Source organism: Nerophis lumbriciformis, linkage group LG01 (assembly GCF_033978685.3).
Source record: "Nerophis lumbriciformis linkage group LG01, RoL_Nlum_v2.1, whole genome shotgun sequence".
Lineage (NCBI taxonomy): Eukaryota > Metazoa > Chordata > Actinopteri > Syngnathiformes > Syngnathidae > Nerophis > Nerophis lumbriciformis.
The window spans coordinates 64,596,346-64,612,329 of record NC_084548.2 but is presented as its reverse complement, the minus strand read 5'-3'; the positions used below and the strand labels follow the sequence as shown (position 1 = coordinate 64,612,329).

The 15,984-nt window shown below is 40.8% G+C and overlaps 2 protein-coding genes across 2 annotated transcripts in view; one reads left to right on the top strand and one right to left on the bottom strand.

Moving 5' to 3' along the window:
* Positions 1–226: 226 nt before the first annotated feature.
* Positions 227–9,881, top strand: LOC133614361 (P2Y purinoceptor 2). Its single transcript, XM_061972253.1, has 2 exons — positions 227–279; positions 8,436–9,881. Exon 2 carries the CDS (start codon positions 8,474–8,476, stop codon positions 9,434–9,436), a length of 963 nt encoding a protein of 320 aa, XP_061828237.1. The 5' UTR covers positions 227–279; positions 8,436–8,473; the 3' UTR covers positions 9,437–9,881.
* A 2,708-nt stretch (positions 9,882–12,589) lies between these two features.
* Positions 12,590–15,984, bottom strand: part of ints11 (integrator complex subunit 11) — a 28,563-nt gene continuing 25,168 nt past the window's right edge. Inside the window, exons 14-17 of the mRNA XM_061924210.2 lie at positions 14,978–15,039; positions 14,769–14,911; positions 13,049–13,178; positions 12,590–12,945 (exon numbers count right to left, since the gene is read on the bottom strand). Of these exons, the coding sequence (XP_061780194.1) occupies positions 12,883–12,945; positions 13,049–13,178; positions 14,769–14,911; positions 14,978–15,039 (398 nt within the window). The 3' untranslated portion in view covers positions 12,590–12,882. The remainder of the gene's footprint in view (positions 12,946–13,048; positions 13,179–14,768; positions 14,912–14,977; positions 15,040–15,984) is intronic.

Genomic DNA, 15,984 nt, shown 5'->3' with positions numbered 1-15,984 from the left:
TGGGAGGGTTACAATGCTCAAATGTCATCTTAAACTGTGTAATATTTTCCAGAGAGTCAGAAGTAAAAACAAAAAAAAATAAAGCAATAAGGTGGGAGTTAGTTGCCGTGTGGGTGTCGGGCACGTGGAAGGATGAGGTTGGTGATCAACAAGCCAGATGCGTTTCCTGCCACGCCTACAGAGCGAGCAGACAGGAAGTGAAGAGCGAGACGTCGGAAGGAGCGACACGACGTTTTCTGCGAGGCGAGAGAGAGAGCAGCGCGTCGTCTGGAGACACAGGTGACTTTTTATTACAATCATTTGTGAGGGCGCCTTGTGGCATTTACGACATAAATGAGCATTTTGCACATATTTTTATGTTGTAATCTGTTGTAAACATTGGACTTGCTGACAGAACTTCAGGAGAGGACTCGGAAACATGTCTGTTGTCTTTGTGCTTATGTGAACTTGGTATCATCCTTTTAGGGACCACAACTTAGCGGTAATCTGTACTTTGTTGGAGGCCAGCTTTTAAAATACACTATTTTGTTAGGCAGAAAATGTTCTAGATGGCTCTGCACATTGTGGTATATTTTCCTTTTTAAAAAAGTGGCCGGAAGTACTTATATGGGCATACCCTTGGGTGGCTGATAAATACAAAATCCGACACAATTGACAGAAGACAAAAGTCTTTAAATGCAATTATGTCACACTTTAAGATGGGTGATGTAAATAATATTTACACTAATCTTGGCCAAAGTTGTAGTTTTACATCTAAGATGAAATATGATTCATAATTTTTTTACACACCCTGTTTCCATATGAGTTGGGAAATTGAGCTCGGGCCCAGCGAAGTCGGCAGCGTTTCTGGGTGTTGTTGATAAATGGCTTTGGCTTTGCATAGAGTTTTAACTTGCACTTACAGATGTAGCGACCAACTGTAGTTACTGACAGTGGTTTTCTGAGGTGTTCCTGAGCCCACGTGGTGATATCCTTTACACACTGATGTCGCTTTTTGATGCAGTACCGCCTGACGGATCCAAGGCCGCGGACATTCAATGTTACGTGCAGTGATTTCTCCAGATTCTCTGAACCTTTTGATGATATTACAGACCTTAGATGGTGAAATCCCTAAATTCCTTGCAATAGCTGGTTGGGAAATGTTGTTCTTAAACTGTTTGCTCAGGCATTTGTTGACAAAGTGGTGACCCTCGCCCCATCCTTGTTTGTGAATGACTGAGCATTTCATGGAAGCTGGTTTTATACCCAATCATGGCACCCACCTGTTCCCAATTAGCCTGTTAACCTGTGGGATTTTCCGAATAAGTGTTTGATGAGCATTCCTCAACTTTCTCAGTCTTTTTTGCCACTTGTGCCAGATTTTTTAAAACATGTTGCAGGCATCAAATTCCAAATGAGCTCATATTTGCAAAAAACAACAAAGTTTACCAGTTCGAACGTTAAATATCTTGTCTTTGCAGTCTATTCAATTGAATATAAGTTGAAAAGGATTTGCAAATCATTGTATTCTGTTTTTATTTACCATTTACACAACGTGCCAACTTCACTGCTTTTGGGTTTTGTATGAAAAATAAATGTAATTATGTTTCATCAAGTCACAATTGTATTAGATTTAGTAGTTGGGACATTTATTTTGTTGGCGAGTGCTTAATAGAAGAGTATTTAGAAAATTCCCTCACTCAAAATGTGCTTTTATGCACACATTTACAAACCCCGTTTCCATACGAGTTGGGAAATTGTGTTAGATGTAAATATAAACGGAATACAATGATTTGCAAATCATTTTCAACCCATATTCAGTTGAATGCACTACAAAGACAACATATTTGATGTTCAAACTCATAAACATTTTTTTTTGTGCAAATAATCATTAACTTTAGAATTTGATGCCAGCAACATGTGACAAAGAAGTTGGGAAAGGTGGCAATAAATACTGATAAAGTTGAGGAATGCTCATCAAACACTTATTTGGAACATCCCACAGGTGAACAGGCAAATTGGGAACAGGTGGGTGCCATGATTGGCTATAAAAGTAGATTCCATGAAATGCTCAGTCATTCACGAACAAGGATGGGGCGAGGGTCACCACTTTGTCAACAAATGCGTGAGCAAATTGTTGAACAGTTTAAGAAAAACCTTTCTCAACCAGCTATTGCAAGGAATTTCGGGATTTCACCATCTACGGTCCATAATACCATCAAAGGGTTCAGAGAATCTGGAGAAATCACTGCACGTAAGCAGCTAAGCCCGTGACCTTCGATCTCTCAGGCTGTACTGCATCAACAAGCGACATCAGTGTGTAAAGGATATCACCACATGGGCTCAGGAACACTTCAGAAACCCACTGTCAGTAACTACAGTTGGTCGCTACATCTGTAAGTGCAAGTTAAAACTCTCCTACGCAAGGCGAAAACCGTTTATCAACAACACCCAGAAACGCCGTCGGCTTCGCTGGGCCTGAGCTCATCTAAGATGGACTGATACAAAGTGGAAAAGTGTTCTGTGGTCTGACGAGTCCACATTTCAAATTGTTTTTGGAAACTGTGGATGTCGTGTCCTCCGGACCAAAGAGGAAAAGAACCATCCGGATTGTTTTAGGCGCAAAGTTGAAAAGCCAGCATCTGTGATGGTATGGGGGTGTATTAGTGCCCAAGACATGGGTAACTTACACATCTGTGAAGGCACCATTAATGCTGAAAGGTACATACAGGTTTTGGAGCAACATATGTTGCCATCCAAGCAACGTTACCATGGACGCCCCTGCTTATTTCAGCAAGACAATGCCAAGCCACGTGTTACATCAAAGTGGCTTCATAGTAAAAGAGTGCGGGTACTAGACTGGCCTGCCTGTAGTCCAGACCTGTCTCCCATTGAAAATGTGTGGCGCATTATGAAGCCTAAAATACCACGACGGAGACCCCCGGACTGTTGAACAACTTAAGCTGTACATCAAGCAAGAATGGGAAATAATTCCACCTGAGAAGCTTAAAAAATGTGTCTCCTCAGTTCCCAAACGTTTACTGAGTGTTGTTAAAAGGAAAGGCCATGTAACACAGTGGTGAACATGCCCTTTCCCAACTACTTTGTCACGTGTTGCAGCCATGAAATTCTAAGTTAATTACTATTTGCAAAAAAAAAAAAAAGTTTATGAGTTTGAACATCAAATATGTTGTCTTTGTAGTGCAGGGGTCGGTAACCCGCGGCTCCGGAGCCGCATGTGGCTCTTTAATCACTCTGATGCGGCTCAGCTGCATACTTGCCGACCCCCCCGATTTTCCCGGGAGACTTCAGGATTTCATTACCTCTCGCAAAAATCTCCCGGGATAAATATTCTCCGATTTTCACCCTTACAATGATAATAAGGGCGTGCTGTGAAGGTACAGCATTTAGCGCCCTCTACAAACTGTATAAATAGCGTGCCAACCCAGCCTCTTGTTAAATGCATCTTCTGCTTGCACACGTACGTGACAGCAAGGCATACTTGGTCAACAGCCACACAGGTTACACTGACGGTGGCCATATAAAACAACTTTAAGACTCTTACTAATAATGCGCCACACTTTGAACCAAAACCAAACAAGAATGACAAACACATTTCCGGAGAACATCCGCAACTTAACACAACATAACAAATGTTAACCCTAACCCCCCCACACCCCCTCTGTGCGTCGGTTGAGGTGGGCGGGGTTTGGTAGCGGGGGTGTATAATGTAGCCCGGAAGAGTTAGGGCTGCATGGGATTCTGGGTATTTGTTCTGTTGTGTTTATGTTGTGGTACGGTGCAGATGTTCTCCCGAAATGTGTTTGTCATTCTTGTTTGGTGTGGGTTCACAGTGTGGCGCATTATTAGTAAGAGTGTTAAAGTTTTTTATACCGCCACCGTCAGTGTAACTTGTGTGGTTGTTGACCAAGTATGCCTTGCTGTCACTTACGTGAGCAAGCAGAAGCCCCATACAATGTAGTCTGCCGGGAAAAGCGGGAGGGTTGAAAAGTATGACGCTGTCAAGCGTCATTCATATAAAACCCGCGGGCCGCACTAACATTCAATTTTCACATTAAGGTGTGGACGGCGTGTCCGAGACCCCTGGTTTATACATAGCACAAAGCAAAAAAAAAAACTTTGTATGCAGTATTATTTCATGTTAAATTTCAAAAGATTTTTGTGGCTCCCATTGTTTTCTTTAATTTGTGAAACTGGTCAAAATGGCTCTTTGACTGGTAAAGGTTGCCGACCCCTGTTGTAGTGCATTCAATTGAATATGGGTTGAAAAGGTTTTGCAAATCATTGTATTCCGTTTATATTTACATCTAACACAATTTCCCAACTCATATGGAAATGGGGTTTGTATATGTACATACAGTATGATGGGTTTGATTAACAAAAACTGTTATTCATAAGCATACTAGATCTATCTGCCAACATCTTAAATATAGGTATTTTGTTCAAAAAGTTATCAGATTCTACAAAACCCAAAAGCAGTGAAGTTGTCACGTTGTGTAAATGGTAAATAAAAACAGAATACAATGATTTGCAAATCCTTTTCAACTTATATTCAATTGAATAGACTGCAAAGACAAGATATTTAATGTTCACACTGAGAAACTTTTTTTTTTTTTTTGCAAATAATCATTACCGTATATACTCCGTTTTCGGAGTATAAGTCGCTCCGGAGTATAAGTCGCACCGGCCAAAAATGCCTAATAAAGAAGGTAAAAACAGATATAAGTCGCATTTTTTGGGGACATTTATTTAATAAAAGCCAACACCAAGAATAGACATTTGAAAGGCAATTTAAAATAAATAGAGAATAGTGAACAACAGGCTGAATAAGTGTACGTTATATGAGGCATAAATAACCAACTGAGAACGTGCCTGGTATGTTAACGTAACATATTATGGTAAGAGTCATTCAAATAACTATAACATATAGAACATGCTATACGTTTACCAAACAATCTGTCACTCCTAATCGCTAAATCCCATGAAATCTTATACGTCTAGTCTCTTACGTGAATTAGCTAAATAATATTATTTGGTATTTTACGGTAATGTGTTAATCATTTCACACATAAGTTGCTCCTGAGTATAAGTCGCACCCCCGGCCAAACTATGACAAAAACTGTGACTTATAGTCCGAAAAACACGGTAATTTAGAATTTAGTGGCAGAAACACAATGCAAGAAAGTAGAGGGTTATTTTTTTACCACTGTGTTACATGGCCTTTCCTTTTAACAACACTCAGTAAACGTTTGGGAACTGAGGAGATTTTCTCAGTCTTTTTTGCCACTTGTGCCAGCTTTTTTGAAACACGTTGCAGGCATCAAATTCCAAATGAGCTAATATTTGCAAAAAACAACAAAGTTTACCCGTTTCGAACGTTAAATATCTTGTCTTTTGCGGTCTATAAGTTGAAAAGGATTTGCGAATCATTGTATTTCGTTTTTATTTACCATTTACACAACGTGCCAACTTCACTGGTGTTGGGGGTTGTGTGCATACTTGCCAACGCTCCGGATTTTCCGGGAGACTCCCAAAATTCAGCGCCTCTCCCGAAAACCTCCCGGGACAAATTTTCTCCCAAAAATCTCCCGAAATTCAGGCGGAGCTGGAAGCCACGCCCCCTCCAGCTCCATGCGGACCTGAGTGACGTCAGGTGCGCAACACCACGTAAATCGTTGGCCAACCAAAAAGTAACCCCAGTCCGCTATAGCCAACATTCACCAGGAGATGGCAACAGACAAACATAGATCACTCTATTACATTATTCCTCTTTTAGAAATGTATAGAAGTTACTCAAAATAAATAAACAACCCAACCAAAAAAATGCAGCAGCTCAATTAAAAAACTGTACTTAAGCCACATTCTTTTTTTTTTTTTTTTTTTTTTTTTTTAGTGCTGAACTCTTAACCCTCATTTGTAAAAAAATAACATGCTTATTATACAAACAGTATTTGTACACCTTTAAAACAGATTTTTATACTGTCTTCAGAGATTCAATTTTTTTGGTGGTACTCGAAACCTTTCTGGGTACCTGCGAAAGGGTGTTCAGCATGGTTAGAAAAATAGTGACGGAGAATAGAACAAGGATGGACAATTCAACCCTTAACTCAACAATGAGTAGATGAGTGTTATGTGTGTGTATATGTGTAAATAAATGAACACTGAAATTCAAGTATTTCTTTTATTTATATATATATATATATATATTGTATATATATATATATATATATATATATATATTGTATATATATATACACACATACAATATATATACAGGTAAAAGCCAGTAAATTAGAATATTTTGAAAAACTTGATTTATTTCAGTAATTGCATTCAAAAGGTGTAACTTGTACATTATATTTATTCATTGCACACAGACTGATGCATTCAAATGTTTATTTCATTTAATTTTGATGATTTGAAGTGGCAACAAATGAAAATCCAAAATTCCTTGTGTCACAAAATTAGAATATTACTTAAGGCTAATACAAAAAAGGGATTTTTAGAAATGTTGGCCAACTGAAAAGTATGAAAATGAAAAATATGAGCATGTACAATACTCAATACTTGGTTGGAGCTCCTTTTGCCTCAATTACTGCGTTAATGCGGCGTGGCATGGAGTCGATGAGTTTCTGGCACTGCTCAGGTGTTATGAGAGCCCAGGTTGCTCTGATAGTGGCCTTCAACTCTTCTGCGTTTTTGGGTCTGGCATTCTGCATCTTCCTTTTCACAATACCCCACAGATTTTCTATGGGGCTAAGGTCAGGGGAGTTGGCGGGCCAATTTAGAACAGAAATACCATGGTCCGTAAACCAGGCACGGGTAGATTTTGCGCTGTGTGCAGGCGCCAAGTCCTGTTGGAACTTGAAATCTCCATCTCCATAGAGCAGGTCAGCAGCAGGAAGCATGAAGTGCTCTAAAACTTGCTGGTAGACGGCTGCGTTGACCCTGGATCTCAGGAAACAGAGCGGGCCGACACCAGCTGGACTGCTGCTGAGTGGTCCAAAGTCATGTTTTCTGACGAAAGCAAATTTTGCATTTCCTTTGGAAATCGAGGTCCCAGAGTCTGGAGGAAGACAGGAGAGGCACAGGATCCACGTTGCCTGAAGTCTAGTGTAAAGTTTCCACCATCAGTGATGGTTTGGGGTGCCATGTCATCTGCTGGTGTCGGTCCACTCTGTTTCCTGAGATCCAGGGTCAACGCAGCCGTCTACCAGCAAGTTTTAGAGCACTTCATGCTTCCTGCTGCTGACCTGCTCTATGGAGATGGAGATTTCAAGTTCCAACAGGACTTGGCGCCTGCACACAGCGCAAAATCTACCCGTGCCTGGTTTACGGACCATGGTATTTCTGTTCTAAATTGGCCCGCCAACTCCCCTGACCTTAGCCCCATAGAAAATCTGTGGGGTATTGTGAAAAGGAAGATGCAGAATGCCAGACCCAAAAACGCAGAAGAGTTGAAGGCCACTATCAGAGCAACCTGGGCTCTCATAACACCTGAGCAGTGCCAGAAACTCATCGACTCCATGCCACGCCGCATTAACGCAGTAATTGAGGCAAAAGGAGCTCCAACCAAGTATTGAGTATTGTACATGCTCATATTTTTCATTTTCATACTTTTCAGTTGGCCAACATTTCTAAAAATCCCTTTTTTGTATTAGCCTTAAGTAATATTCTAATTTTGTGACACGGAATTTTGGATTTTCATTTGTTGCCACTTCAAATCATCAAAATTAAATGAAATAAACATTTGAATGCATCAGTCTGTGTGCAATGAATAAATATAATGTACAAGTTACACCTTTTGAATGCAATTACTGAAATAAATCAAGTTTTTCAAAATATTCTAATTTACTGGCTTTTACCTGTATATATATATATATATATATATATATATACAATATATATATATATATATATATATATATATATATATATAAATAAAAGAAATACTTGAATTTCAGTGTTCATTTATTTACACGTATACACACACATAACACTCATCTACTCATTGTTGAGTTAAGGGTTGAATTGTATAAATATATATATATAATAAAATAAATATATATACAGCTAGAATTCACTGAAAGTCAAGTATTTCTTATATATGTATATATATATATATATATATGAAATACTTGACTTGGTGAATTCTAGCTGTAAATATACTCCTCCCCTCTTAGCCCCGCCCCCACTCCACCCCGACCACGCCCCCCACCTCCCGAAATCGGAGGTCTCAAGGTTGGCAAGTATGGTTGTGTGTTGAAAGTGACTAAACTTTAAACACACTTTTAATATTGTATGAAGATTTAGGGGGCGGAGCTAGATGATTGGCGCACAGAGAATGGTCACTTCCTGAAAGGGAAGACGAGCAATAGAAAGAAAGACGTCCTCCGTTGTTGTTGACCGTGTGACTTTCTATGACCTCGCTACAGACTTCCTGCCACCTGCCCAGGTGACACAGGAGTGGGCCATGGCCAACCTGACAGCGGGCGAGTGCCAGCTCCCTCCGGCGGAGTACCAGGTCTACTTGTTCCCGGTTGTCTACACCGTGGCGCTCCTCTTCGGTCTCCCGGGCAACCTGGCGGCGCTCTACGTGTTCGCCATCCGGATGAGCCCGCGCACGGCCTTCAGCGTCTACATCAGCAGCCTGGCGCTGGCCGACGTCGTCATCCTGTGCACGCTGCCCTTCCGCATCCACTACCACCTGCGCGGCAACGACTGGGTGTTCGGGGACGTGGCGTGCCGCGTGACGGGGGTCCTCTTCTACGCCAACATCTACCTGAGCATCTGCTTCATGACCTGCATCTGCGTGGACCGCTACATGGCCACGGTGCACCCGCACGTTCGGCTGAGGAGCGCCCGGTGCTCGCTCCTGGCCAGCGCCGCCCTCTGGGGCGTGGCGGCGGTGGCCGTGCTGGTCTTCATCCTCATGGGACCCCTGCAGACCGTGGCCAACGCCTCGGGCGGCCACAGCTGCTTCGAGAACTTCGCGGCGCAGGAGTGGAGCTCCCGTCTGGCGGCCTTCAGCGTCCTGAGCCTGATCTTCTGCTCGTTGCTGCCGTCCGCCATCATCCTGGTGTGCTACCCGCTGGCCGCCAGGCGCATCTCCAGGATCCGCACCAGGACGGCCCGCCGGGCCCTGAGGGTCATCTACACCATCCTGGCCATCACGCTCCTCTGCTTCCTGCCCAGCCACGTGGTCTACCTGCTGCACCTGCTGCGCCGCATGGAGGTCATCCAGAGGTGCGCCTCGGCCAACGCCATCTACGCCGCCAGGAGGGTCACCACCGCCCTCGTCATCCTCAACACCTGCCTGGACCCCCTGCTCTACTACGTCACCACCAGCCACTGCACCTGGAGGCGCCTCAGGAGGACTTGGCTGCTGGGGCGACTACGGCGGCGGCGTGGCGTTTACGCCATAACGGTGCCATGAGTCGGTTGTAATCCATCGACCTATGACCTCACATATGGACGAAAATCCCTACCAACAACTAAAAACGTAGTTTTCCTTCTTTTAGTCTTCACATTTCTACAAACTGTGGTACGCACGCTCCCCCTAGTGGTACGCCAAAAAAAAAATCACTTGATTCAAGTACAGTGTTTTATTTTCCTATACTCACACACGGTGTTACTGTTCAAAGTGCGTGGCCAAAGAACGGAAATAGACTTGTTAATTAAAACCTCCGCCTTGTTTTGAATGAATACTTAGGCCTACTACGCTACTGTGCTTTAATGCTGGTCGTTATTGTGGCACTTTGAGTGTTTTCTGAGGTGGTACTCGGTGAAAAAAAAGTTTGAGAACCACAGCTTTGTGGCAACAAAGTGGAAATCTTACACCATCCACACACACACACACACACACACACACACACACACACACACACACACACACACACACACACACACACACACACACACGCACGCACGCACGCACGCACGCACGCACGCACGCACGCACGCACGCACGCACGCACGCACGCACGCACGCACGCACGCACGTACGTACGTATGTATGTATTTATATATCCATCTATCCATCCATTTTCTATCGCTTGTCCCTTTTGGGGTCGCGGGGAGTGCTGGAGCCTATCTCAGCTGTTTTCGGGCGGAAGGCGGGGTACACCCTAGATATATAAATATATATATACACATATAGATATATACATACACATATATGTATGTATATATATATACACACACACATATATATATATACACATATATACTGTATATATACACATGCATATATATATATACACATATATATGTGTATATATATATATATATATATATATATATATATGTGTATATATATATATATATATATATATATATATATATGTGTATATATATATATATATATATATATATATATATATATATATATATATATATATATATATATATATATATATATATATATATATATCAGTGACGTGCAGTCACTAGAGGTGAGGCGGGGCCTCACCTGCCATCATGGAAAGAAAAAAAATGTAAAAAGAAATGTTTTTTATTAAATTGTTATATGTATCCAGTGATTATACTATAAAGTTATTTTCCATTTAACTTCACCCGTTTTAGATTATTTTTATTTAAAATCGCTGAATTTTCACATTTGCCGTTCAAATACTGAGAAGAGACGGTGCGGTGAACAGCAGCCAGTTGAGGCACGTCACTGCGTTGTGCCTCACCATGGATTGCGAACTCGGCTAACTGCTGGCCTGCTGTGCAGTGAGACCGTATTGCTATATTAACTATATTATACATTTCCATAGTTTAGTTAGCTGAGGTATATAATGTACAGTGTATTTTGTCAACAACTGTATGTGTGTAACGTATTTCTTGTGCTGAGCGATCATAAAACGGCTGCAAAAGACGCACTGGCTGAGGCTCGCCTCCTGCACCCCCGCCGTAGAATGCACGGCAACCCCTGACGGGAGTGTTATATCAACTAAAGCCCACACTTAAACTTTCCACGTGGAAGATTGAATCTATTTAAAAAAGTTATTTCATAAGAAGCCAAAAAGTGCAAAAACAATAATGTTCGTGTTGGAGGAGTTGTGAATGACTGCAGGGCCACAACATTAGGTACACTTAATTCACAACTCCTCCAACACGAACATCATTGTTTTTGTACTTTTTGGCTTCTTATTAAATAACTTTTGTAACCTATTTTTATGGGCTTTCCTCTTTGTGATGTTAAGTTCCTGTTATGCACTGTTATACAGTATATGCCTTGAGCTCTTATTTTGAAGGCGCTAAGAGCGGAAGTGATGACACGTTGGAGTGGAGCGGAAGTTTTTGAAAGAAGGTAAATAAAGTGGTCCTTGTGTAAACTGGAGCCTCCGTGTTTGTTATTTTGTAGTTTCATACAGTATAGGCGACATTTATAAACCCTCGGTTACACTTTTTTAAATAGATTCAATCTTGCACGTGGAAAGTTTAAGTGAGGGCTTTAGTTGATATAACACTCTCGTCAGGGGGTGCATTAATCCAGCACAACAGCGGCTCATGGACTTATTTTATAAGTAAAGGTAAGACCATAATAAGGTTTTTTTTAAATTAAATGTGCTTTTTTGTGTGCTACAGTTTGTATGTGTAAAGTTAAAGTTAAGTTAAAGTACCAATGATTGTCACACACACACTAGGTGTAATGAAATTTGTCCTCTGCATTTGACCCATCCCCTTGATCGCCCCCTGGGAGGTGAGGGGAGCAGTGGGCAGCAGCGGCGCCGCGCCCGGGAATAATTTTTGGTGATTTAATAACCCCCAATTCCAACCCTTGATGCTGAGTGCCAAGCAGGAAAGAATGCTGGTATGAGCTTTTAAACATAACCCGTTAACTGCTGCCAATCAAATGGTGAATAAGATACTCTTTAGGGTTAATGTGTTTGTAAATCTGACTGTGATGAAGTCAGTGCCTCACCAGTCATCAACCTCACCGCACGTCACTGATATATATATATATATATATATATATATATATATATATATGTATGTATATACATACTGTATATATGTGTGTATATATATATATATACATACATACATATATACACACACACACATATATATATATATATATATATATATATATATAACTGTATATACACACATATATACATACACACACACAAATATATATGTACCGTATATGTATAAATGTGTGTATATATATATATATATATATATATATATATATATATATATATGTCCATATTGTTTTGTTTTGTTTGTCGTAATGTGAGTAAACTTCTACAAAACCAAAGTTGTAAAGGAACAAGAAACATTTTTTAAGTAACAAAAAACGGATTAAAGTTGTAATATGGAAAAAACAAACAATTCTATTACACAATTAAAAGGTGTAATACGAGTAAGACAATTTAATCTAATAAAGATTAAAGTCGTGACATAAATAAAAAGTTTAATATTTACAAGAATAAAAAAGCAATTTTACAAAATATTGTAAATTTTACAAGACTGAAATCATAAAATTATCAGTTACATTCTTTCTTTTTAGAATAATGAGTTGTAACATAAAAGAGTTAAGTCAAACTGTTTTGTTGATGTAGTTTGGAGAGACATATTGTTGGTTAATTTTCATTAAAAAGTGTTTATTATCATTATCAGTACACACTTTGTACAACAAATCACTGCTAAATGCGGACGTGACCAGCAATTATCCCACTTTTCAACTTAGTCACATGATCGCAGGCCGTTCTGCAGTGTGGAGGTGTACAAATAAACTCGTACTGTGTTCCTGCCGACTCTCCCTGTCCTTACGCATCATTCAGATTCTGCCTAGCAACACATGGCTAGTAGCTATCTTGTCTAATGGGAGCCTACCCAATTTGTCATGTTTTCCGTCGTTTTGCAAATTCAGAGTCCAGACGGAAGGCCTTTTTTCAGCAGAGTGGACAGGAAGCTGCCGAGATCTTCATCCTTTGAACGTTAAGAAGAGAGCAGGACCATTTATGAAGCTGCGTACTTTACTTGCGTGTGCGGCCGATCCGTGTACCGACAGAAATGAAGAACGGGGACATACCTGGTAGCTCCAGGACAGCAGGATGATCTTGGTGTTGGCGTCGTCGGCGGACGACGACACCTTGATGACGATGGAGTCCACCATGACGGTGCCATCGGGGAGGTGCTGGACGGCGTAGCCCTTTAAGACGCTGCGCAAAGACCGTTTATCAACCGTGGTTAGTACTAAACTGTCTTGGCCCACTCCTCCGTCTTGCAGGCAAGGGGGCGGGGTCGAGGTAAGTGGAGCCAATTTGGCTCATTTGTATAATTTACAATAAACCTAATTTTAATTGGCCCATCGCTCATTGTCTCGGCCTCTGAAAAGTGGGGGCTTGTCCGGGATGAGGGGAGAAAATAAGCTATGGTCCAATTTAAAATGGCTCATTTGTATAATTTACAATAAACCTAATTTTTGATACTATTTTGATCATATCTATTTATACGCAACTTTAAGTCTTTTGGTGTCATAAATCAGAGATAAATGATAATAACTTCAATATAGAGGCAACTTGTTTTTCCACTCTACTGATACTTTAATGAGAAAAATGTGTCAAAGTGGGCCCAGAATGCCTCAATTTTACTGTATTTTCTAATTATTAACGGTCATACAAATGTAAATTAATTTACATCAAAGCGGACAATCTGAATTTTTTAGTCACAATTTAACTGCATACTAGTGTAAAAAAAAAGATAACCACTGTTGACATAAATGTAAATCTGACATGTTTTAATTAAATTTTAACATTATCTGTCATACAAGTGTAAATAAAAGTTAGTCACTGTTAACATTAATTTAAATAATTTAAATGTGTTTGTCACATGTTACATGTCTCATGTTAACATTAACTGTCATAAGTGTAAAAATAGGTTAACCACTGTTAACATACATTTAAATCTGATTTTTTTAAAGTCACATTTTAACATTGACTGTCATATAAGTGTATAAAGAAGTTAACCACCATGAAAAAAATCCAAACATATGTTGTCAGAATAATTGTATCTAAGTTATCACAAAACTTTGTGTTTCAATGAGTTCCCGGCGAGCAGACAAAAGCTGTCTTCGATCCCACCAAGCAAAAGGCTTGTAAAACTCCACTAAGTGCGATGGGAAGCGACACGAAGGCGCCGGTTCCTGTCTTCTATTGTAATCCACAGGAAGATTTTGTCTTGACCCGAGAACTACAAAGCGGAGAAGAAGCAGGACCAGACTCCCCTCCAGGCGACCTTTTCTTTGAACTGTTTTACGACCTTTTGTTTTAACAGTTTTGTTACCAAAGGCAGCACCTGTTTATGACCCCCTTCCTTTAGAAACAGCTGGTTCCATGTAATAAGGGAAAGTCCAAATAAAAGAGGAGGCGTACAATCTTTCATCAGAGCGTGGTGAAACACTGTACAAGGGTACAGGTGTACGCGCTCTCCTCAATTGAGCCAAATTTAATTATGTCTCTGTTAATTCCTTGCTTCTTGTCTTGTTTAATAGATGTCATCAGTGTTTGAACCTGACATATGTGTTCTCGTCTTACATAAGGATGGTGAATGACAAAAAGCACATCTCTTCACAATTGGTGTGCTCATTTCCAGTATGACTGATCTAATAATATGGTCACAGTGACGTAGCATCTACATAAAATTGCTGAATTAGTTTAAAAAAAAATTTTTTTTCACTGTACTGCTACTTTGGAGTCGCTAAAAGCAATCAAATGTAGGTCAAAAGATGCTAATCTGGCTGAGCGTCTCACCTCTTGAGGTGGGTGTAGATCCGCCGGAGCGTGTCGGGGTCGCTGTGGGGGTCGTGGAGCTGCACACGGCACGTGAAGCGCAGCTGATGCTCGTTGAGTCCCAGCTCCTTCAGCGCTTGCTCCGACGACACCAGCTTGAGGCCCTGGCGGCGGCACGCGCTCGTTACGTGGAGACGCAAACATACGTGACTGGCGGGTTTGACGCTTACGTTGTCTTTCATGATGAGGGTTCCGTGCATGACGCGGGGCTTTTTGGGATCGGGTAAAGGGCCTGCAAAAAAAACAAAAAGAAAAAACCGTGAATTGTGGGTAATCTTGGATCCATCCATCCATTTTTCTAGCGCTTGTCCCTATTTATATACAGTCGTGGTCAAAAGTTTACATACACTTGTAAAGAACATCATGTCATGGCTGTCTTGAGTTTCCAATCATTTCTACAAGTCTTATTTTTTTGTGATAGAGTGATTGGAGCACATACTTGTTGGTCACAAAAAACATTCATGAACTTTGGTTCTTTTATGAATTTATTATGGGTCTACTGAAAATGTGACCAAATCTGCTGGGTCAAAAGTATACATACAGCAAAATACATGATCAATTTTGGTGATGTAGAAAAGTTACAATCAAATCAAATTAGCTTCACGGCATGGCCTCTTAACTTCATGTGAGTGATTATGATTGACGACACCTGTTGACTTCTCTGAGTCCATTTAAATAGGGCTCATGTGTTACAAACGAGACAATGGGAAAGTCAAAGGAACTCAGCACAGATCTGAAAAAAACGAATCATTGACTTGAACAAGTCAGGAAAGTCACTTGGAGCCATTTCAAAGCAGCTTAAGGTCCCAAGAGCAGCTGTGCAGACAATTGTTGGTAAGCATAAAGTGCATGGCACAGTTTTGTCACTGCCACGATCAGGAAGAAAACGCAAGCCATCACCTGCTGCTGAGAGAAAATTGGCCAGTATGATCAAGAGTCAACCGAGAACCACAAAAAAGCAGGTCTGCAATGAATTGGAAGCTGCTGGAACACAGGTGTCAGTGTCCAGAGTCAAGCGTGTTTTGCATCACCATGGACTGAGAGGCTATACCATGCAAGAAGGAAGCCCTTGCTCCAGAAGCGACACCTTAAGGCTCGTCTAAAGTTTGCTGCTGATCACATGGACATAGATAAGACCTTCTGGAGGAAAGTTCTGAGGTCAGATGAAACACAAATT

Coding starts and splice junctions, on each gene's coding strand:
- LOC133614361 (XM_061972253.1), top strand. CDS start 8,474: ATGGCCAACCTGACAGCGGGCGAGTGCCAGCTCCCTCCGGCGGAGTAC.